The sequence below is a fragment of the Triticum aestivum genome, chromosome 2D, assembly GCF_018294505.1.
Source record: "Triticum aestivum cultivar Chinese Spring chromosome 2D, IWGSC CS RefSeq v2.1, whole genome shotgun sequence".
Lineage (NCBI taxonomy): Eukaryota > Viridiplantae > Streptophyta > Magnoliopsida > Poales > Poaceae > Triticum > Triticum aestivum.
This window is the reverse complement of record NC_057799.1, coordinates 472244227-472268801: the sequence shown is the minus strand read 5'-3', so window position 1 is coordinate 472268801 and position 24575 is coordinate 472244227. Positions and strand designations below refer to the sequence as shown.

Sequence of the window (24575 nt, the reverse complement as noted above, 5' to 3'; positions counted from 1 at the left end):
AGTTTTGCTTGCAATGGCTTTGCTTTCTATTGGACTGAATTATTGGTATGTGCTCATTTGAGTTTGACTCTGTGCATCTTGGTTGTGTAGAGGCTAGCGTGTACTTATTATGTTTTTTATTCTTTTGATGCTACATTTTAAGTTAATAAAATACGTCCTTTATTGAAAAATGAGTGATTAAGGGAAAATTAGGATGTCGTTGAGACCAGGCCTCATGTTATTTTGTAGTGCGGATTCAGCTGCTTGGTTTGGTATCAATATTTGATATGCCAAATATTTAGATGCATCATAAGTGTCAATTTTAGAATTTTGGCAATATCATAATTTTTGTATTTTGTTACGGGATTGCTAAATCTCACTCGACTTAATCAAGTCTCAATCAAGGCTATATCCATGGGATTTTACATCAAGATCCGTTCAAAATTTTCTTTTTAGTTTTTCTTTCTTCCTTTTTGCGAGGAAGTTTTTTTTTTCTTACATGTTATGTCACTTGACTTAGATTTGATTAAGTCTCAGTCGACTAAGACCTAGACACTCCCTTTTTGTTAGCATAATTGTAGGTAAAGTAACCGATGAAGTCGTGTGCCCATGCCCAACGACAACGACATGTATTTAGGGACATAGAGACGACAGTAAAGAGAAGATGCATAACACTGCTGCATGCATCTCTTAATATATCACTCGAAGGAAATAAGCCTTACATGTCGTAATGCATGTCACCCAGCATAATGATGGATGAAATATAAAAGAAAAAGCATAATGATGGATGCAAAATTACTAATTATAAGGGAGAAACTACCGCACCCCTCTTTGGCTGTAATAAGTATTAAGCCGACTGACTTAATCAAACCTTCAGCTCTTATTTTACCGTAGTAACTTTTTTTTTTCTGAAAAGGGAGTACCCAGCTTCTGCATCACAATGCACAAAGCCATTTTACCGTAGTAACTCAAGGCAGCTTATTATAGAAGAGCCAAATGCAGCATCCCCAGCACCAACTAAGATTAATTAGTTAATCAAGCCAGGTCCACCCTCAAGCTTAATTAACTAACCAATTAGTTAAGGTGGGTGATGCATGAAATGAGATCACTTGCATGTGGCGACGAGGACCCTCCTGGGCGCCAGCGACGGCCGGCGGCCGTGGAGCGTTGCGAGGTTGTCGAGGATGAGCACGTCGCCCTTCTCCCACCGGAACTGGATGCTCTCCTCCTCGATGATCTCGCCGCACCGGCGCACGAAGTCCGCCGGTATCTCGGAGCCGTCGGCGAACGTGGCGGAGCTGAGCTCCTTGCCGTGCATCCCCACCACCGTGTTGAACCACATCCGCCGGCCCTTCCGGCCCGGGAACACCCGCGTCAGCTGCCTCGGCCCGAGGATGGTCCTCACGCCGCCTTCCTCCGGCAGCCACTCCACGTCCATCCCCAGCGCGCGGGCTCTCTGCTCGGCCACGGCCTTGTCGGTGGTGGCGAAGGCGTCCTCCCACCCTCGCCCCCGCATGGACTTGGTGTCGTCCTTGCTCAGCGCGGTGAAGGTGTAGCGGAGCCCCTTGGCGTCCAGCTCCTCCACCATGTCCGGGAACTCCTGCAGCGCGCGCTCCGTCACCCGGAAGCTCGGCACGAACGGCGTCTCCCCGCCCTCCGGCGGCGGCACCTCGCAGAACAGGATCACCTTCCCCGGGAACTCCTTGATCTGCACGTTAATTCGTTACACAACAACACGGCGGCAATGGCGCCGTCGCCGCCCGTCCATCAATTAATGGCGAACGAGCGATGGGAGCAAGCAGGATCGAGCTGCAGGAGCACTTACGAGGACCATCTCGTGGTGGTAGTAGATGAACTCCTCGAGGGGGCCCTCGTTGGCGGTCCAGATGCGGCCGTGGACGTGGGTGCGCGGGGCGGGGCCGACGTACCGGATGTCCGGCCACCCGAGCGCGTCCACGATGGCGTCGAACTCCACGGCGTCGCGGACGCCGAAGCCGCGCAGCAGCACGCCGCTGTTGGCCACCACCTTCTCCTCCACCCACTCCCGGTTGGCCACCAGGGCCGCCACCAGCGCCTTGTGGTCGTGGCCGCTCACCTCCTCGCTGCCCGGCGTCAGGACCAGTGGCACCTGCTCGCCGTCGATCACCACCTGGCCCTTGCACTCGCCCAGGCCGAAGAAGCCGTCGCGCGAGGCGGCGACAACAGCTGCAGCTTCTCCCATGGCGCTGGCCTAGCTTCTGAGCTCTGATGCGTGGATTGGTATTTGGTAATTGGTAGTGCGTGCCTGACTGCCTGTAAATACATGGATATTTATACAGCGATACGGTGACAGTTCGGAGGTGATCTCGAACAAGGTTTGTGATGGAAACCATGCAACTCGTTTGACCTCTGTGATGCTTGGTTACCGTGGGAGATAGAAACAAGCTGATCAATCAACAACACGACAGTAAATTTCATGAAAGTTCCGTTTTCTTTTTGTCTGGATCGAACACGAACAAAGTGAAGAATTGCGCCGCTGCTATTGACCCGGGCGACCGAGTGCGCGCATTGCCATGTCGTGCTGACGCCCTGGCTGGCGTCCATTGCATTGCGTCCAGCGCGCCTCGCGCCATAGCGCAGTACAAACTGACGGATTGATCAGAGTTTCGGTTTACTGGCCGGATCGAGCCTTAAAAACAGTAAAAACAATAAGTCCTAATCGAAGAGACAGTAAAACTGAGGCACGTACAACCCACAGCCATTTGACGTCGTCAGTCGTCACATAAGCGATCGATAATGTTGAAAATCCGATGTCAGATTTTTTTTAGCATGACAAATTGAATGTTTTTTATAGCAATTTAGGTGTAGTGAGGAGGGTAATTTTTTTGTAAAGTATGGCAAATCCTGACAACAAAATGAATTGCCATATACTTGGTAAAGGAACTTGTCCCTTGTGACAACTAAATTTGCCGTGCTAAGAGCATCTCCAACAGCCGCGCCAAACTAGCGCCGCGCCGCAAAATTGCCCGTTTTAGCGCGCGCACAACCGGTATAGTTGCTTCAGCGGGCGCGCAAAAACAGCGTGCGCGGCATATGTAGTTCAGTGCGCGGGCCGAAACTCAATCGCGCGCCGCTTATTTGCTGCGCCCGCTCCCGCGCGCTGGACTCTCGCGCGCTCGCTCGCAACTCCCACCCCCATCCAGCCGCTCCGCCGCCGCCGACCGCGCCACCCGGCGACCGTTCCGGCGCTTCCCCGGCCTATCCCCGCCCCGCGGCGGCTTCTCCGCCCCCCCTCTAGTCCCGCCGCCCCTCGTGCGCGTCCGTCCTCCGACGAACAGCGCCCGCGCGCTCGCTGCCGCTCGACGCCCGCAAGGTGTTCGACAAAACGCCTAGAAGGTATGTATTGCTCAAAAGCCATGAATTTCATGCATGTTGATTGTAGTTTTTATAGCATAGTATTGAACATTGTAGATGAGTTCGTCGTATGATTCTTCCGAAGAAGAATTTGATATGGAAGAGGAGGAGGATCTTGCAATGATCCTAGCTATGCATATCAATAAACCGAAGCACGGTGGTTTGGTTATGGGTCGGCAGAAAATTTGGAGGGATAGGATCGATGCCCACAACAGATTGATCAGGCATTATTTTGCGGAGAATCCCACATACCCCGAGTCGTATTTTCGTCGCCGGTTTAGGATGAGCACCGAGTTGTTCAGGCGCATTGCAGAGAAACTAGCGAGCCATGACCGCTTTTTTCAGCAAAGGAGGAATGCCGCCGGAGAGTTCGGGCATAGCACTTTTCAGAAGGTGACAGCCGCTTTGCGTATGTTGGCATACGGTATACCGGCTGATCTAGTTGATGATCACTTGGCTATGGGTGAGAGCCAAGCCATCATGTGTGTCAAGCGCTTCGCAGTCGGAATTGTGCAAGTGTTTGGCGAGGAGTATTTGAGATCTCCCAATGCTGAAGACGCCGCAAGCCTATTGGCGATGAACAAAGCTCGCGGCTTTCCTGGCACGCTTGGCTCAATAGATTGCATGCATTGGAGTTGAAAAAATTGTCCAAAGGCATGGCATGGGCAATTCCACGGCCAAAAAAAGGGTTCCACTATAATCCTTGAAGCGGTGGCCGATCAAGAGACTTGGATTTGGCATGCATTCTTTGGAATGCCTAGATCTTTGAATGACATCAATGTTGTCAACCGGTCACCACTGATGAATAAGATTGCAAATGGTGAGTTGCCACCGGTGCAGTTTGTAGCAAATGGCCGTACATACAACTATGGCTATTATCTAGCGGATGGCATCTATCCAAAGTGGCAAACCTTTGTCAAGCCGTTGAAAAAGCCAGAAGGTAAGAAAAATCTTGATTTCCACAATGCTCAGGTGGCGGCTAGAAAAGATGTGGAGAGAGCTTTTGGGATTTTGCAAGCCCAATTTGCTATTGTGAGAGGACCGGCTAGATTTTGGGATCAGAAAATGCTTTGGTACATCATGCACGCTTGTGTGATCATGCATAACATGATCATCGAGAATGAGCGTGGCCAAGATGTAGATTACTCTCAGTATGAGCTCTTGGGACATCCCGTGCGAGTGCGACGGAGGGCTGAAAGGGTGGCCCGTTTTGTTGCCTCCTATCATGCCATTCGACGTCCCGCAGCGCATAATGATCTTCAGAAGGATCTCATTGAGGAGTGGTGGGCATGGAATGGACGACAAAGAGCATCATGATTTGTGCGTTCGATATTGTATTGTTGAACTATTTGTTGTGTTTATTGCACTATTTGTTGTATTGAACGATAAAATGTTTGTTTGAGTTGTAATAACGAAATTGAACTATTTATTTTGATTTTTTTTTGTTTGGTTTGATCTTTTTGCTTCTGTTTTGGAATGCATATGTTGTTTGTGCGAGAGTCGCGCGCGCTGCTGGAGCGGCGCGCGCGCTGCTTTTTAGCGCGGCTGCTGGAGCCAGCGCTGCACGCCGCGTCAAACCAGGCGATGGGCGCGCGGCAAAGCAGTTTTTTACGCGCGGCGCATTTGGCGCCTGTTGGAGATGCTCTAAAAATCTGGGGTTCGTTTTGTAGTGAAATCGGATGCTCCACATCCTCATGTCGTTCATCTGGTGGCTGATTGAAAGCACAGATTTTTTGCACTTGAGACCCAGTTTTGTCAGTATTCTCCAATGTTTACGGGTCATGGATTAATTTTGAGGAAAGGCATCAGCCCGACTTTATAAATAAAGCCACCAGACAGCGTTTACAACAAAACAATCACCACAATAGAGCAACGGCCACCACAGAAAGTTAGGACAGGACGGGGATACATGGCGCCCAGGCCAAAGACAACACGCATGCCGCAAAAGCTAAGAAAGGACAGGATAAGCACGACAAAAGGAACCACCAAGTTCCTCTAGCCATGGATTAATTTTGTCTCATCATGGCTCCGCCCTTACTTTTCACCGTCACCAAGACGGGACCTTCTATTTAGCGCTATTTAGCGCGTAGCGTGCTAGACAACAAGCAAACGCGCATGTCGGGAAGAGTTACCTGCGGCTAGACCCGGCTCTGAGGATAAGTCATCTCTGAAGTTAAGTCGTCTATGAGGATAAGTCATCTCTGGAGTTAGGTCATTTCTGGAGTTAAGTCATCTCTGGAGTTAAGTCAGTCCGCTACAATCTTGACCCGGCTACAATTATGACCCGGTCTGCTACAAGATCTGGACTTAGACAAAATTCCACCAAGGAGTCCAAAACTCCAAATACAAGACGGAGACCTCAAGCTTGGAAGACACGGAGGATTTAGAGTAGGACTCCGACTGCGGGTATAACCTGAAATCTCTTGTAACCCCAGGGACACAACTATTATATAAAGGAAATCCCTGGGTCATTAGAATGGTAGGTTTTTAGACAGATAAGTCTCGAGACAGATGTTTTGATAGGTCTCGAGATAGATGTTTTGATAGCTCTCGAGACAGAGGTATAGAAATAATGCCCTTGTAATCAAGACCACCACAATTAATAGCAATCAAGCAGGATGTAGACTTTTACCTCCACCGTGAGGGGCCCAACCTGGGTAAACTCATGTCTTCTCGTTTTCGATCAACCCCATCCAAGCTTCCACCTAGTAGCGATTACCTCACAACTTAGTCTTCTCACGAAGAAATTTGTGGTGACAAAACCACAACAACGCAGGTTGGCGCATACTATTCAGCAGTCCCACTTGTATTTTTTCTAGCACGAAGCAGAGCACACATATTTTTTAAAATTTCACAAAAAAACTAAATTGGTTTTGAGTCAGTTTTTCCTAGAACGACACTACTGTAACAATTTAAAAATATTCATGATTTTCTAAAAATCTTCACAAATTTTAAACAAGGTCGCAAAATAAAAAATGATTGCAAATTCAGACAAATCAGCAATTTAAAAAAATATGTAAGAATTTTAAAAGAAAAACCAAATTTTGCACTTTTCCATGAAAAACCAAATTCCGCAAGAAGACCATGTCCATGAGAGAAGCACAATTGTGCTTCCTCCCAAAAGAGAAAAACATAGCTTGCGCCTCCACGAGATGTGCTTCCCTAAAATGGATGCCAAATCGATTAGGCAGTTCCTGCGTAGTTGGGGGCCTAATATGGACATGGAGCTTAGGGCTCGTAAAAGAGCCCTTCTCGATCAGATTAGGTCATTGGATGTGATTACCGACGGCCTTGGCCTTTCTGCCAACGAGTGGCTCCAGCGCTACACCCTTGGAGCCTCCCTTATGGAGATCTTCAAGGGTGAAGATCTCTTCTGGCAGCGTCGCGAGGGCTAGAATTGGACTCTGAAGGGGGGGTGGCCATAACGCCTATTTCCATGCCATTACGAATGCGTGGCGTCAGAAATGCTCTATCCCGTGTCTGTGGGATGGAGACGTCTCCTTGAGCAGTTAGGGGAGATCATGTCGCACATTTGCTCCTTCTATAAGGAGCTCTTCAAGGTGAAACTCCGCTCTAGGGTTTCTCTGGCAGAGGATTTGTTGGCCAGCAGAGGCCAATGTCTCGACCATTGAGAATGGCGAGCTAACTTTTCCATTCTTGCCAAAGGAGGTAGGTCGGGCGATTGTTGTGATGGAGGCTAGTTCGTCCCCTAGCTCTAATGGCCTTCTGGGGGCCTTCTTCCAGAAGTTCTTGTTACTACAACCAAACATCTTATATTATGGACGGATGGAGTACATTACATGATTCATCCATGTCAGTTGTCGCCATAAGCAAACATAGAAGACACCTCATGGATTAGGTGTATTACTGGAATATGTTCAGATGCCCCTTCCTGATTATTCCTAATTGTTATATTCTTTAGCTATTAAGAATTTCAGAAGGGCTATGATTCTCTTTTCATTTTGTGTATTAATATGGAGATTAACATTAAAGTTGCCCCAGGATCTCATGCTAATGCGAATAAGCCTAATAGATTGGCATGCATTATGTCTACAGCTTTACATTAAATTCAGTATTATGCAATAGATGAGTTCATGAGTTAATTGCATAATGGAAAAAAAAACTTGAACTTAGCCTCATCCGAATAATTCTGTACATGTTCTATTTTCCTTTTTGCTCTCGGTTGTACCAAGTTCCTTTGTGATGGTTTTTCTTTTCGGTGGTCGGACTTGCTTACCATGTATAATCACCTTCTTTTATCCTTCGGCTCCGCATTACAACTCTAAAATTTTCTGAAAACAAAAATTGGTAACATCAGCCAACTACGAATTAGTATTACACTGAAGGTGCAGCATCAGATTGTTCTGCGAGTAGTCTTGGCATCGAGGGCATATCAATCTCCTGTAGAACCTCACCCCGACCGATCAAACTGATTTGTTTCCACTTCACCCATAGTAGTCCATGCTATCACATGAAAACGTTATAGCTGCAACTAGGTAGACATACTTTTGGACAGCTTCAATGACTACAAGTTTGAGGTTCTGGCATTTTCCAAACATGTTTGACATGCTCCATTTTTCTTTCTTTCCCTGCAATGAACAGACGCTATAGAGCTATGGCTGGGATCTCGCCGGCTGCCATGGTGGTATCTCAATGTTGGCGAAACCGGCCGCCTACATTGGCAAATCGTTCAAGATGGACGGCTGCAACATCAGGGAAGCCATCCTCAGTTCCACTGGACTATGTATAAGTAGCAGCAAATGGACCAGGATTCCGTACTTTTGCCGGTTCAGCTTTGCACCGACCCGAGAGCGGCGAACTCGACCGGGCAATGGACTGCAGAATTCAGTTCAGGGGCTTGGTTCTGGGAGGCAATGTTCAGATGAGTGGTAGTGGTAACTATACTAACTAGGGTTAAGTGAGTCGTCATCGTGTAAAAAAACTGAAGAAATGTACTAACTTTCTACATTTTGTCTGCCTTGTTGATTCTAGGAATTTTTCCTATTGTAATATTGGCGAGTGCTTCTGTTCTGGAGAACGGAGCCTTTATAAGTTGTCTGAGAAGATGCATCTTTTTTTTCCTGGTGGTTGTGAAAACTTCTTACTGGGTGTCCATTTGATGACCTTGTCCGAATTATGGATGTTTGTGTTTTTTTCCATCATAGAGAACTATTTTGTAGGCTGTCAAATATAATCGTCTCTGTAGTAGTGAATAAGCAGCTTACAAGTGACACATCTCTGAGATGAAATAATTATTGGGAGTATCTTTCTCTCTTAACAAAGTAGTGGCATTTATTTCGCTATAATGCTTCCTTTATACTATATATAAGATAAGTAAATAACAGACGATTTGGAGATCGCAAGCTTGCCTCCTTTTATTCCTTGTTCTCCACATTACAACTTAAAAAAAATGTAGATACTCTCTCTGAGTTATTATTATTACATTGAAGTTGCAGCATCAGATTGTTCCATCATAGCTGCAAGGAGTCTTGGCATTGGGGGTATATCAATCTCTTGTAGACCCTCGAGAACACGGACCACTTCACTCATAGTCGGTCGATCAAACTCATTATCTTGGATGCACCACGATGCAACTTTGCAAACCCTTTCAGCCTCTTCCAAATTGAAGTCACCATGCAATTGTGTATCCACTAAACTTTTCACATCTCCCTCGTGAAGCTTCTTGATGGCTTGCACAGGGAAATATTCGTGATGTTGGTAACTGTTGCTGCTGCTCTCAGTGTTGTGTGATATTGCTGGTGAGGAATTCCTCCTTCCTGATATAATTTCCAGCAGGACCATGCCGAAGCCGTAAACGTCGACTTTTGGTGTGATCGCCACTCCGCTAAGCCACTCTGGGGCAAGATAACCTACCGTTCCTCTGAATGAAGTCAGAATTCGGCTGAAATCCCTCCCCACAAATGCTGCCAATCCAAAGTCTGCGACTTTAGGAATAAATGATGCATCCACAAGTATGTTCTCTGGCTTAATATCGCAGTGTATGATGCACTCGCGACAACTCTGATGCAAGTAGGACAATCCTCTGGCAATTCCTAGGGATATCTGATATCTGGTGTTCCAGTTTAGCACAACAGCATCAACATTATTGCTCTTCTTAAACAGATGACCATCAAGAGAACCATTTAACATGTGCTCGTACACAAGTAATCTGTGATCACCTTCGCAGCAGAAACCAACCAATTTCACAAGGTTGATATGTTGGATCAGTCCAATTGAACTCACCTCGGCCCTGAACTGCTTCTCCCCTTGACGGGCACCATCAAGCCTTTTCACTGCTACAGTAGTCTTCGAGTCACTCAACATCCCCTTGTATACAGAACCAAAACCTCCACCACCCAGCTTCTCAGAGAAGTTTTTAGTAGCACGAACTAAATCAGTATATCTGAAGGCTATAATCCCACCAACACTGCCTTGATTGTCATAGTGTAATGGAAGGAAACCACACCACTTAAATCTGTTCCTCCAAATCAGTAACAGAAACATGAGCATGAGTAACCCAAAGCCAATAATGCTTGCAGCGGTAACAACTCCAACGTTCGGTTTTCTTTTGTTTTTCCTCAAACTTGGCATGAAATCTTTGGCAGCAAGACGAAGATAAAGAACATCTTTAGAAGTGTATTCAATGCCATCACTAAGAGTTACACTAAGCAACTCCCCGTTCCAGACAGAGCATTTGCTATCATTATAGGAATAGGCAGTGCAGGAGCAGGAACCGAGACAAGTTGCTTCGCATTCGCTCTGAGTGGTAGCAACGGCTATGATTTGTGGACTGTAGGGCAATGTAACTTGAGCAATGGGCTGGAACATGTCTGTTGAACTTGTGATGTTTTTGTCACTAGTGCAATGCAAAGGTGTATTTCTGATGCATCCTCCTGTTCGATCTTGAAACTTCCAATCCTGCGGCGACTTCTGAGAGAAGCTCTCCATGCAGTTACATGATGGATTTGGATTGCCTCTGCAGACCGTAAAAGGTCCACAGGCAGCAGGCGGGTTGCAGGGATCGTCAGGTTGGGCATATATGATTTGCCAAGACTGATTAGCTTGCGACCAATGATTCAGCTTTATCTGACCAGACATGTCTAGTGAGACAAATACAGAAGGCGATGATTCATTGTGTGAAGTGTACATGTAGTACTCCTCTTGGTCGTTATCAACATATACTAGGTTATATAAACCTTTGGTCAGAGAATTCGAATCAAGCAGTGAGTTGAGTACTCGTACAAGATTGAATGATGATGTTGTGGAGGATGCATACTGCCAATACACTACAGATGGGTTGTTGCGGCGACTGAGGACAAGCCCCCTGGTGTCTTCTAATTCAATGCTGTATGAACCGAGCCCCGGATCAATGAGGCTCTTCCTTGAGATGGGTTGGCGAGTGAAACTAGTGACCTTGTTTCGGCCTAACTTAGCACCAGCAAGCACAACATCTGTTGGGTAGTCGAAGCTCTGCCATGCCAGTAGGTCAGATGACCGGCTCTCTTTGAGGACAAGGTTTCCACTGTTCAAGAGAACGGCAGAACTAGTGGCTTTGATGCTGCTGTGTGTCCTATTATTGACAATGTGAGTGGACCAAACAATGGATTCATTGTTGGCGGCATGGTTTACTATGACAAGATTGCCATCTCTTGATATCTTGAGCTGTGTTAGGTTGACACTGGGGTTGGTAATGGGCTGATCCCTATTAGCAATCCATACAGCTGTGAAAACTGGGATCTTATTGAACCATATGCCAAGGTACCACAAGCTGGAGCTGTGAGATGTGGTGTTGTGGGATGGCTTACTGATGGTGCTTGCTGGATGGAACTGGAAGAAGCCAAGCGCGAACTTGCCATTTCTCGAGACAAGCTTGTCACCGAAGACCAGCTCTTGGCCTGCCATGAGAGTGTCATTGCTTGCAGTTGCAGAGGAGGAGCACCAAGGAGTAGTGTGCACGAAGAGAAGCCAGAGTGATAATATGTGGAGGGGAGGCATGGAGAAGAATGTGAATGTGCTCTGCTCTGCTATTCAGAGAAGGCAGAAGAGAATGTGTATATATAGACAGGATGGGAGAGGCTGAGCCTACAAATGTTCTTAGTTAGGCATGCATGCATGCTCTGCTGACAGAGAAGCCACTACAATCCACTTTGGACCAATTATTCAGATTGGGACAGGCTACTAGCTACGTACCCACTCGGGCTGCAACTTGAAATCGAAGGAAGTATTACCATAAAAAGCAAGTGCTAGATTAGCTTGTCTACAAGGAGGACCTTCAATGAAGCTTCCACCAAGTGGGCTGCATAGAACCACCATGGTCAAGGTCAAGTCAATCATGAGGCTTCCACCAACAGATCCTTCAGTATTTTAGTTATATCTGGCAAGTGCTAACCAACAGACAATTTAAAAATCCAACCTGCAAAATATTTTCTTCAATGAATATTACAAATACAAATTCAATGGATATCAACACAAAAGACCAACAAAAATGCGACGACATTCAAAAATAACAAATGTTGTAAGTTGAGTTGGCAAACTTAAAACACATGGGAGAGCAACTAGAAAAGGAACACAAATTAACCAAAAGGGATGGTGGTAGTACTGTCCGTATCCATTTTACTAACCAACCCACAAAGATAAATATTTTTTTTAGATAATGACAAAGATAAATGTTTGTGTTACAAATGCAAATTCAATGGATATCAACAGTCACCCTGCATTAGTGTGGCCAGAGAGAAAAACAACAAATGTTGTAAACTAAAGTTGGCAACTTAAAACACATAACTGGCGGAAAAACGGTAACTTATAACACATAACATAGATCTAGGGGGAAAGGCACAAACTATACAAAAGCGGCGGCGCTAGTATTGGCAATATCTCTGAACTGAAATTCAACTAATACATATACAAGATATGGAACCATCCCAGGCTCATTGGACCAAGGTCTTGTTTGGCATAGATTCGTCAATTCCTCTCGTTTGGTCTATCACACGCTTACTGAAAGCAGTCAATTCTCTGCATCACACTTGAGTGCTAATCTACAGAACATAAGATGACTGACGGGGGGAAGTCAAGATTAGCGACTACGGCGGCACTAGCTACGTACCCACTTGGCATGGCAACTTGAGATGGGTAGCTGTTCACCCATTCGGTGCTATCTATCTCTCTATATATAATGGAGATATTGTGATACAAACATGTGCTGGTTTAGCTTGCCTACAAGGAGGAGCATCAATGAAGCTTCCACCAAGTGGCTGAATGGAGCCAGCCATGGACAACCACGGTCACAGTCAAGTCGATCATGAGGTTTCCACCAAGCTTACCAGGCAGATCTTTCAATATTCTAGTGCTATATGGCAAGTGGTACCTTACCATACAATTTTTTTTAAATCCAACCCCCGAATATTTGCTACAATGAATATATTACAAATGCAAATTCAACAGATATCAATGCAATAGACTAACCAAAACTCCCCAAAAAAAACGCGACCACAGACAGAATTATAACAAAAAGTTGGAAGCTAAAGTTGGCAAACTTAAAACACACAAGAGACAGTGGCTATAGTGCCAACATCAGAGTACCAGACTCACGTCTGCAGGACTGAAATTCAACTTATACTTTGACAAGCTATGGGACCGTGTGTCCCAGGCTCATTGGACCAAGGTCTCTTTCAGTTTCAATATGAGTTCATTGAACTATTTACTCCGTCACTCTCATTTGGTTGATCACGCGCCTATTGTGAAGCCAGTCGATTCTCTGCATCATGCTTGTAAGGGCAATGGTAGTTAATTCTACAGAATGTAAGACAGAAAGCTACTTACTCAGGAACCTAACTGCCAAGCTTTTTCCCTTATAGCATTTCCAAGTTTAGGATAAAGGAAATAATGCATAGCACTCATAGAGTAGAATAGGCTGCCTATTCTACATTGGCAGAATAAGAAAATAGCAACAGACATAATTAGGCACAGTCTGAAAACAATTATTTAATCTACACCTGGCATCTTGCCTAAGCATGCTAATAGTAACTTATCCACGGTAATTAGAAGTTCTGAAGTTACCATCCCGTGTCTATAGAAAAACACCTGAACTATCACCTAGATGTTTTTATTGGGGATGATTCGCTGCAGCTTTTGTTCTAGGCAATTTAGTATGAACACATAAGCATAGTGCAATTCAGTACCTTGAAAATCATGTAGTTCATGCCCACTTCCAGATGCCTATGCTTTCAAAGGAAAACACCTAAACACAGCGCATAAATTCATCAAAGCATTTCCAAACAGTAGAAAGGAAAAAAAATGGCAATCAGAATAGAAACAGTTCTTTGCTGCTTGGTGGAGAATCTATAACAAATTTATGAATGCATATAATAACCTCATAATTAGCCATTGGAGCAAATCATTCTAAAGAAAGAAAGATGCGCGCTTGACAATGAGAGACCCGACATTGTCAGTGGGCTAAAGCAGGGACGGTCTGATTGGTGGCGCTTCTTCTGGTGGTGCCTAGCGCTTAGGAGTGTAGCGTTGTAATTTTTGGGAGTTGCCCTTTATAGGGCATGTACATAACTTTTTCTACTGACAATGCCTCACGACACAAAACTTTTGCATTTTCATGAAAAAAAACATTTCCAAGTTTAGGATAGAGCAAATAAAGCATAACACCCATAGATAAGAATAGGCTGCCTCTTTTACACTGGTAGAATAACAAAAGGCCTCAGATAAAAAATTGGATATACCAAGCGATTATATGGTATATGCGGTCTCTTCATTAGGTACAGTTTGAAATCAATTATTTAATTTTCTAGAAAAAAATATTTAAACTATAGCTGGCATCTTGCCTAAGCAAGCTATTAGTAACCTGTCCCTGCATTGTAATTAGAAGTTCTGAAGTTACCATCCCAAGTCTGAAAAGAACACCTCAACTTTCACCTAGATGTGTTTACTGAGGATGACTGGCTGCACTTCTGCTCTCGGCAATTTAATATGAGCAGGCAAAAACAGTGCAGTGCAGTGCCTTGAAAAGCCTGTGCTTCATGCTCCTTTCCAGATGCGCAAATACTAAACGCAGCACATATATTCATCAAAACATTTGCAGACATTACAAAAGGAGAAAAAACTGCGGCAATCAGAAGAGAAACAGCTGTTTGTTGCTGATGGGGAATCTTTACCAAATTTGCAAAATTTAGGATGCTTAAAACCAAAGGTGTTGTCCAGTAGGAGGATGTTTCTTCATTGCTTTGTCACCATGGACTGAATGTCACTTGTTATGCTCTCCCTAGCAGGGTTATGAACCTTACTGTCATCTGCGGTTGCTTTCTTCCAGGGGACTGAATGTAATAGCCTCATGACCTTGGAGCAAAATCATTCTACAGAAATAAATAATAGTGCAATCACATTCCTTGTCTTACATAGTATGGTATATGTGAAATAAGAATTATATCATCACTATAATCTCCAAAAAACTCAAAAGGCAATCATATCCTCAAGAGAAGATGGCGATAGCAGAAAGTTTAGCAGACATTATGTGAGTTTATATGTGGCAATAGTCAACATATTACATACCGTCATGTCACCTTTGACCGTCTTCAAACCTGGATTCCTTCATTTGTACCCATATTTTACTTCGCATCCATGCCGCACTGGAGCCTGCCGCAAATTTCGTCGCGCAGGTGTAGGGCCAGGCCACTCGGTTTCGTACCAGAACAACACACCATCAAGTGAGCATGAGGGATGACCAGGCCATGCGTACTCTTGATCAAGAATGGGTTGTGGCATACATGTACATTGACATCTTCCTTCGATTTAAAGATAGGTATCAAACTATCCCATCAACAAAACATACACATATTTCTAGGTCTGCCATATTTTGCTACAATGCTTGATTACATACGGCACTGAATAAGAGATAATTTAATTAGCATACCAGCTTTGCCTTCCTTTATTCCTTCCTCTCAACATTACTAAAACTCTAAAATTTGCTGAAATTAACAGATATTATTAGCATCGACTGCTAGTTATTATTACACTCAAGTTGCAGCACCAGGTTGTGCCGTTATAGCTGCAAGTAGTCTTGGCATCGGGGGCACATCAATCTCCTGTAGACCCTCGAGAACCCGGACGACTTCACCCATCGTCGGCCGATCAAACTCATTATCTTGGATGCACCAACCTGCAACTTTGCAAACCCTTTCAGCCTCTTCCAAATTGAAGTCACCATGCAACCGTGGATCCACCAAACTCCTCACATCTCCCCCATGAAGCTTGCTGATGGCTTGCACCGAGAAATATTCAACACGGTAACTGCCGCTGCTGCTAGTGTTGTATATTTCAGGTGAATTCCTCCTTCCTGATAAGACCTCCAGCAGCACCATGCCAAAGCCATAAACATCAACTTTCGGTGCAATAGCAACTCCGGTAAGCCACTCTGGGGCAAGATAGCCTGCAGTTCCTCTGAACGTAGTTAGAATTCGGCTAAAATCCCTTCCCACAAACGCTGCCAACCCAAAGTCTGCAACTTTAGGAACAAATGATGTGTCCACAAGTATGTTTTCTGGCTTAACATCACAGTGTATGATGCATTCATGGCAACTCTGATGCAAGTAGGACAACCCTCTGGCAACTCCTAAGGTTATCTGATATCTGCTGTTCCAGTTTAGGACAGCAGCATCGGCATTATTGCTCTTCTTAAATAGATGACCGTCAAGAGACCCATTTAACATGTGTTCGTATACAAGTAATCTGTGATCACCTTCGCAGCAGAAACCAATCAATTTGACAAGATTGATATGTTGGATCAGTCCAATTGAGCTCACCTCGGCCCTGAATTGCTTCTCTCCTTGCTGAGCACCATCAAGCTTTTTCACTGCTATAGTAGTCTTCAAGTCACTTAACACTCCCTTGTATACTGAACCAAAACCACCTCCTCCAAGCTTTTCTGAGAAGTTTTTAGTGGCATGAACTAATTCGGTGTATCTGAAGGCTATAATCCCACCAGCACTACCTTGATTGTCGTATAAAGGGGAACCACACCACTTGAATTTGTTCCTCCAAATAAGTAACAACACCATGAGCATTAGTAACCCAAAACCAAAAATTCTTGCAGCAGTGACCACTCCGACGTTTGGTTTTCTTTTGTTTTTTCTCAAACTTGGCAGCAAATCTTTGACAGCAAGGCGAAGGTAAAGAACATCTTCAGAAGTATTATCAATCCCATCATTCAGATTTACACTAAGCAATTCCCCATGCCAGACAGAGCATCTGCTACTGTTATAGGAATAAGCAGTGCAGGAGCAGGAACTGAGACAAGCTTCTTCGCATTCGCTCTGTGTGTTAGCAAAGTCTATGCTTTGCGGGTTGTAGGGCAATGTAACTTGAGCAATGGAGTGGAACATGTCTGTTGAACTTGTGATGTTTTTGTTGTTACTACTAGTGTTGCAGTGTAACGGTGTACTTCTGATGCATCCTCCTGTTCGATCATTAAACTCCCAATCCAGAGGTGACTTCTGAGAGAAGTTCATCATACAGTCACAGAATGGCTGTGCAATGCCGTTGCAGACTGTGAAAGGTCCACAGGTAGCAGCCGGAGTGCAGGGATCGGCAGGCTGGGTATATATAATTTGCCAAGACTGGTTGGCTTGTGACCAAACATTCAGCTTTATCAGACCAGAGATGTCTAGTGAGACAAATGTGGGAGATGATTCATTCGGTGAAGTGTATGTGTAGTACTCCTCTTGGTTGTTATCAACATATGTTGTGTTAATCAAACCTTTGGTCCGTGGATCCAAATCCAGAATGGAATTGAGTATTGGTATAAGACTCAACGATGATGTTTTGGAGGATGCCCAGTGCCAATACACTACCAAGGGGTTGCGGCGCTTGAGGACGATCCCCTTGGTTTCTTCTAGTTCAATGCTGTATGAGCCAAGACCCGGATCAATGAGGCTCTTCTTTGAGATGCTCTGATGAATCAAGCCGGTGACCTTGTTCCGGCCAAACTTGGAACCAGGAAGAAAAATATCTGTTGGGTAATCAAAGCTCTGCCACAACGGTAGGTCAGATGATGATGGGCTCTCTGTGACTGTAAGGGCAAGGTTTCCACTGTTCAAGAGAACGGCAGCACCAGTAGTGGTGTTTATGCTGCTGGTTTGTGTCCTATTATTGACAGTGTGAGTGGACCAAACTACAGAATCGTTGTTCACGATGACAAGATTGCCATAGCTCGATATCTTGAGCTGTGTTAGGTTGAGGTTGGGGCCAGTGATGGGCTGGTCCCTGTTAGCAACCCACACAGCAGTAAAAACTGGGATCTTGTTGAACCATATGCCAAGGTACCAGCTGGAGCTGGTGGTGTTCTGGGACTTACTGGTGATGCCTGCTGCTGGCTGAAAGAAGCCGAGCGCGAACTTGCCGTTTCTCGAGACGAGCTTGCTGCCGACGGCGAGAGATTGGCCCGCCGTGAGGGTATCGCTTGCAGCTGCGGACGAGGGGCACCAATGAGGAATGTGCAAGAGGAGGAGAAGCCCGAGCGAAAATACGTAGAGGGGAGGCATGGGGGATAGTGTGAATGTTGCTCTGCTCTGCTATTTGGAGAAGAAAGAAGAGGGTGTGTATACAGATAACATGGAAGAGGACATGAGTGTGAACAAGCATGGAGGCAGGGGAAGTCAAGATTGGTGACTACTGACTAGGACAGCACTAGCTACGTATACCCACTTGGGCTGCCACTTGAGCTGGGTAGCTGCATACCCACTTGGACTTGGGGCTATCATCTCTGTATACAATACAAGGAGCAAGGCGCTGGCAGTATTGCCATGAAAACCGTGTGCTGCCCCGCATGAGGCACACCAAGGTTGACTTCCAATGAAGCATCCACTACAGTGATCGACTGGAGCCACTTCAGAGTGCTCACTGGATTCACCCCTTCATGACTGAAATGAAATCCAACTTCCCTCATAGTGCAGAAGGTCAGAAAGCGACTCAGAAACCTAACTGCAGGCAAGCTTTTCGTCTGTAGCATTTCCAAGTTCAGGGGAAAGGAAATGAAGCATACATCGATATATATCTAAAAGAATAGGCTGCCTCCTCTTGTATATTGGCAGAATAGGAAGAATGGAAACACATGAAGCAGCAAATAATAAACAAAATCTATCCTTTTTTCAGATAGAGAAGAAATAACAATCGACAGTCTGATGTAGAACAGGGTGGTATGTAAGAGCCTGGGTAGTTTAACTTTCTTTGTAGAGGAAGAGAATCAGAAGAGAAAGCTCACCAGCAGCAGCCATTGTTCAGCTTGTAGATCCGAATCAGGGAGGCCGCCGCCGCCGTGAACTACCGGAATGAAAGTAAATGGAGCCCGCGTGACGGAGACTCGGCAGCTCGCCGGCCTCTCCATTGTTCCGCCGCCAGCCAAGCCTGAATGTCACCGCCTGCCGTGGTGTGGCCCGTCCCCCACCTCCACGCCTCCACTACCGACGGTTGCCACCCCCGCCCCCGCCCCCCGCGTGATTCGCAGCGTCGGCGCCGCCGGCCACCGGCAGAAGGTGATGTGAGGGTGAGGTCCGGCGGCCGTCAGAGGGAGAGCGGCGGCAGACTGAGTCCCACGGTGATAAATGATTTTTACCGATTGGTTCACAGCCGTCGGATGGATGAAACTCATGTAAATGATGTGTAATACACCACTCCATTGTTTTTTCGGACTCCATTGTTTGTCTCCCTTGCTTAAAAAAATATAAGGTTAGGGCATTTTTAAACCCGTGCATCAAAATGTTTGTAAATGTCCAGACAATATGATTCGGACCCGTTGTCTCTGCTTTGGTCGCCGTTGCCACCCACCCAGTTCCCTCTCATTTCTCGTACATCGCCACGATGAAGCCAGAGGTACTGGTGGAGATGTTCACAGTCCCGCCGGACCCGGACCCGGAGGACCCATCGGTGGTGGTCACCCATCTTTTTTATTGTATGTTTGACTTTGTCGTTGTTTTCTTAAATCGCCTCAATTTTTCAACCTCTTATTCTTATTGATCCATTTGATGCCCTTTAAGATCCGGTTTGGATAGCAGAAAAGTTCCCTGCCTTTTCTTAAGGAGTAATTCCGAGTTATTAAACCCATAAGAGTCAAGTCTTTGTTAAATCAGACCTTTAACAATTAATCTTAGAGGTGTAAACACTAAAATTAAAACATGCATGAGTATGAGGTCTTACTCTCACAACCCTAGATTTATACTCGGGGTCATCATGATATTAATCTGTGCATTAGAAGACACCTATTAGGATGTGCTTCCGACACGATAATGTGAGGGATGTATCCAAAGTACGTCTTGACCGGCGCGCGACCTGAATCAAGAAATAACTGTCCAACCACAGACACTTGCCGTCGCGCGGCGTTAGCTCGGTTATTAAAAATAAAATATTTAGACAAAAGCATCGGGCATATGGCTAGGAACTGATGATATGACAGCGTTGCATGCATACACTAATGCAGAAAAATATAATTTATGACTTAAATGCGTGACTAACTTATGTTGCATCTATTAACCGGTGGGTTGTATCGGGTTGTATATTTATTAAGAAACAGAGGATAAGTATTCCTTGTTTAAGAATTTGTCCAAGTAACTAGTTAACTTGTCGATTAATTCACGAGTAATCGATAAACTGATAAATTGACCAATTGATTGATTAAATGACCGATTAACTTGTCAATTGGCCTATTAATCCCCTACTCAGCAGCCGACCGCCCAACTACCAGTTAACGAGTTACTAACTTTTTTACATAATCACATTAATATATGGGCAGGTAAATCATGGATTAACCTACTACAATAATTATGCGATAGTTTTTAATAAACATACATATGTATGAGGAAGGCGTTATGCATATATTATGAGGCACGCCTTTGTAACCGCTTGTCTTTCTGCCCGTCGATACATGACCACAGTAGCCGCAGATTGGAGAAGGAGGTCATGAAAGAAATACAAAGTCCAGCTCACAGAGTTTAGTAAAGTCTTAACTCCTATACTCCTAGATTCTCGTGATATGGATAGTAAACATCCAGCGATAGGACTGCTCGTTCATGTCTCTTAGCTTCCAACGCTCTCCGAGTCGCAATGACACGACTCAAGGATGAATCCTGACACATGATGATGTCGCCGTGGGTGACCTGACCTAGGTGCTTGTTGCTGGCCTCGCCTCCCTCTCCACTTCAAGTCGCCGAAGCGGCTTCTCTGATGTGAGTCACCGGTGAGCACAAAAGGACCCGAATGGGAAGAGTTGAAGCACTGCCATGAGAGAGATGTGGAGTGGTGAAGGAAAGGCGAGGAGGGCGCCACCTTGATCAGGGAGATGAGGGAGAGAGAGAGAGAGAGAGAGAGAGAGAGAGATGTCAGAATTTTTCAGATAATGCAAGATAAGTGCAGAGTGGCTGGAAATATCCAATGTTGACCGCAAACAATTTACCTCAACCAAATCAAAGAAATCGATGTACAACAAATCAGGAGCAAAAACAGTTGTCAAGCGCTCGTTAATCCCATGACACCCCCCAAAAAATGGAGGAAATCTGAATGCTACACAATTTAGTTTTGTATTATATTATATATTGTTTGTATTATATGGGCTATATAAGCAGGACGAGAATTCAAGGCCCACATCCTCAACTTCAATGACAAGAATCCGATGATGCCCTATGTGCCCTTAGACATTTACGTTTGGGATGTAGGAAACGAGAAGCCCATGGTTATAACTTTACCGTTTTTCTTGACTTCTGATGACCGTCAGAGTTATATCACCGAGGGAATCCTTCAGTCTCACCTTTGGCACGAGGTTAGTGGGCTAGCTCAGTACTGTAGTAGCCAAGAGCGATTTTTTGAAGCTTTAAAGGACTGGTTCGGTCCAGTTTTAGAAGGTTTGTGTTTCTTTCATTGGCACGAGGTTTGTGTTTTTCTTATCAGTTTTCATCGGCTTTCTTTCTTTCTTTCTTTCTTATATCGTTGTTCTTCAGGGTTCTTCAAATTTTTAGTTTTTTTTTCAAATACATGTCCAATATTTTCAATATATGATCTACATTTTTTCATACCCGTGGAACATCTTTTTGATACACATTCAACATTTCTCAAATGCATGATGAACATTTTAACTAATACATATTTGATTTTTGTTTGAAATAAATGCAAAAAAATCAAATATGCATCGAACATTTTTTGAATGGTATGAAACATTTTTTAAAGTAGGTGAACTTTTTTAACATTGTATAAACATTTTTGAAGACCACGAACATATTATTGGGATGCACGAACTTTTTTTTTCAAAAATATTTTGTTGAATGGTAAAAAACATTTTTTAACCACTTGAACATTTTTTTTACATTGTATCAATGTTTTCTTTGCAAATGTGACAAACATATTTTTGAAACGCGTGAACATTTTTTAAAAATGGCAATATTTTTTTAATCACGCAAACATTTTAAACACGTGAACCTTTTTTTAATGGTATAAAAACAGTTTCACCCGCAAAAAAATTAAGTTTCACGAACATTTTAAACACTGCATCAACATTTTTAACGCGTATGAACGTTTTTAAAAATTTAAGATAATATTTTTGAAGTATTTACACGTAGAACATTTCGAAATATAAACAGAGCTTGATGTGCGCGCTTATAGGCCTGACCCATTTACAAGTAGCAGCAGATGCGACGGTACATACCTTTCCGCCAAAGGCGAGACAAAGCCGCCCCCGCTCGACGACGACCGGAGTGCTTTACTCAAGCCCTCGAGATGCCATGAGAAACCTCGGGACACGACGATTCCGTGGGTAGGTGCGCCGCCCAGCGACACGTTACGGCCGAGCAGGGCCGCAGCACCATGCACGCGCCCACGTCGTGCCGTCGCCGCCACGTACCACGGGCTCTGAGCCGCTTTATATGGCTGCGCGGCCTCGGCGCCACTCCCCCCACACACTGTTAACCTCGGTAGCAGAGGCATCACTCCACAGCTTGCCTGCAAGCCATCTTCTCCACGATTCCGCTCACGGTTCATCGGTTGCCACCCGATTCTGGTGCGCCGTCGCAGAGCGGCGAAGATGGCCACCAAGGGGCGCAAGGTCGTCGAGGTCCGTGACGCGAGCAGGACGGACGGGAAGGGCGACGCCGCGGACGTCCACGTCGTCCGCGAGGGGAAGAGCGACCACGACACCGCCGGCGGCGTCGGCCACCGCGGCGCGAGCAGGACGGACGGGCATGGCGACGCGGGCGGCAAGGTCGGGGACTTCCGCGGCATCGACGGGAAGGACTCCCTGAAGATCGTCGCGATGCAGGCGCCGGTCACCGTGGAGCGCCCCGTCCGCGGCGACCTCGAGGAGCACGTCCCCAAGCCCTGTGAGCAACGCATACATACGTCTGCCCTTTCGGTTTTTGACTGACATGTTAATGATGTTAATAACTGGGCCGAGCAGATTTGGCGAGGGCTTTGGCGGCTCCGGACATGTACCACCCGGAGGGGACGACGGATGATCACCAGCACCACAACATGAGCGTGCTGCAGCAGCACGTCGCCTTCTTCGACCGCGACAACAACGGCATCATCTATCCCTGGGAGACTTACGATGGTACGTACGTGTGCTGCACCGCGCTTCGTCTTGATTTGTGATTTCAGTTCGGCCAGCGCAGAAGACATTTTTAAGGTCTTCTCTTTTGTCCATGTACGATTGATGTAGGATGCCGTGCGGTTGGGTTCAACGTGTTCATGTCCGCCTTCATCGCGTTTCTGGTGAACCTGGTCATGAGCTATCCCACCCTGCCCGTGAGTGAGCTATCAAAGAACTTGAGAAATCACACCGTGTTTCATTCAGTCTTTGTATGTATTGACTGCGTTTTTGTGGCTGTGCAGGGTTGGCTGCCGAACCCTCTCTTCCCGATCTACGTGCACAACATCCACAAGAGCAAGCACGGGAGTGATTCGGGGACCTATGACAAAGAGGGCCGGTATGTTGTACTAGTAGTAGTTACTGTTAATTATGCACTGACGGGCTGGCGGCGAATGTGAAATGTTTGTGGTGTTGTGCAGGTTCATGCCGGTGAATTTCGAGAACATCTTCAGCAAGTACGCCCGCACGTACCCGGACAGGCTCAGCTACAGGGAGCTGTGGCGGATGACCGAGGGGTGCCGGGAGGTGTTCGATTTCTTCGGCTGGTAACTGGCTAATTTACTCGACGATCAGCATGAATGAACCTTCAGTTTCAGTTGCTGCATGCTGCGGCTATGTTGTTGTATAGCTAACTGGTGTGAGATGGGATGGATGGACGGATGCAGGGTGGCGATGAAGCTGGAGTGGTCGTTCCTGTACGTGCTGGCTCGGGACGACGAAGGGTACCTGTCGAGGGAGGCCATCCGGCGCATGTACGACGGCAGCCTCTTCGAGTACATGGAGAGGCAGCGCATGGAGCACGTCAAGATGTCCTAGATCACAGTCGACGGTGAAACTCGCATGGTCGGAGCTGCACCCACCTGTGATGCTTTCCGTGTCCGTGTGTGTGATGTACAGCAGGCCACAGATCCATGCGGTGTGCCGCTGGTGTGGCGAAATGAAAACATAAATAACGTGATATATGCCATGGTTTGTATGTTTAGCCCCGTCCGGTCTCCCGTCCTTCCATGGTTTGTGTGTTTAGCCTCTTCCACCGGCCGGAGCGTCGATTCATTGCAGATAGATAAGGCCGAGGATCAGGATGGCAAGGGCGGTCGCTCTGGTGTACTAGGTCGTGCGTTGGAGGATCCGGATTAGTCGGTGCGCGGCAGGTGGAGGAACCGCGCGTCCTTCACAATGGTTCTGTGGTTACTCTCGGAAAAACAATGGTTAGAGCGGATTTGGGACCAACTAGAGACGTACAAACATTATTTATATAACCTGGTTTGGGACAAAAGTAACAACAAGGCCTATTAGCTCAGCTGGTTAGAGCGTCGTGCTAATAACGCGAAGGTCACAGGTTCGAGACCTGTATGGGCCAACTCTTTTTATGCACGGTCATCTGTGCCAAAAATAATAGTTTTTTTTTTGCAAATAGAAAAAGTAGGTTTTGTATAGACGTTGATAATCAAGATTTTTGAAGTTGCAGTTTATTTTCTTGCGTCCCGACACATGAGGAATTGCAGTGAAGGTGGTACAAAAAATGATTTTTATGCATGGTCATCTGTGCCAAAAATAACAGTTTTTTTTTTTGCAA

General features: G+C 45.7%; 3 protein-coding genes and 1 non-coding gene across 7 annotated transcripts; 2 read left to right on the top strand and 2 right to left on the bottom strand.

Moving 5' to 3' along the window:
- Positions 1–633: 633 nt before the first annotated feature.
- Positions 634–2247, bottom strand: LOC123049601 (clavaminate synthase-like protein At3g21360). Its single transcript, XM_044472497.1, has 2 exons — positions 1805–2247; positions 634–1687 (listed from the first exon to the last, which is right to left on the bottom strand). Exons 1-2 carry the CDS (start codon positions 2198–2200, stop codon positions 1085–1087), a joined length of 999 nt encoding a protein of 332 aa, XP_044328432.1. The 5' UTR covers positions 2201–2247; the 3' UTR covers positions 634–1084.
- A 6337-nt stretch (positions 2248–8584) lies between these two features.
- LOC123053882 (G-type lectin S-receptor-like serine/threonine-protein kinase At2g19130) lies at positions 8585–18817 on the bottom strand. Of its 3 annotated transcripts, XM_044477475.1 has the most exons (3): positions 14929–15381; positions 13551–14732; positions 8585–11785 (listed from the first exon to the last, which is right to left on the bottom strand). In XM_044477475.1, exon 3 carries the CDS (start codon positions 11365–11367, stop codon positions 8812–8814), a length of 2556 nt encoding a protein of 851 aa, XP_044333410.1. In that variant the 5' UTR covers positions 11368–11785; positions 13551–14732; positions 14929–15381; the 3' UTR covers positions 8585–8811. The 3 variants fall into 3 exon arrangements, with proteins under 3 accessions (XP_044333410.1, XP_044333411.1, XP_044333412.1); XM_044477476.1 differs by lacking the exon at positions 14929–15381 and adding an exon at positions 18635–18817 and having other exon boundaries at positions 8585–14732; XM_044477477.1 differs by having other exon boundaries at positions 11393–14732; positions 14929–18602.
- Positions 18818–22295: 3478 nt separating this feature from the next.
- Positions 22296–23985, top strand: LOC123049600 (peroxygenase). Of its 2 annotated transcripts, XM_044472496.1 has the most exons (6): positions 22297–22730; positions 22808–22960; positions 23069–23154; positions 23242–23336; positions 23419–23544; positions 23665–23985. In XM_044472496.1, exons 1-6 carry the CDS (start codon positions 22436–22438, stop codon positions 23813–23815), a joined length of 906 nt encoding a protein of 301 aa, XP_044328431.1. In that variant the 5' UTR covers positions 22297–22435; the 3' UTR covers positions 23816–23985. The 2 variants fall into 2 exon arrangements, with proteins under 2 accessions (XP_044328430.1, XP_044328431.1); XM_044472495.1 differs by having other exon boundaries at positions 22296–22730; positions 23069–23336.
- Positions 23986–24285: 300 nt separating this feature from the next.
- Positions 24286–24359, top strand: TRNAI-AAU (transfer RNA isoleucine (anticodon AAU)). Its single transcript has one exon. It is a non-coding gene; the product is annotated as a tRNA-Ile (tRNA).
- The last annotated feature ends 216 nt before the right edge of the window (positions 24360–24575 follow it).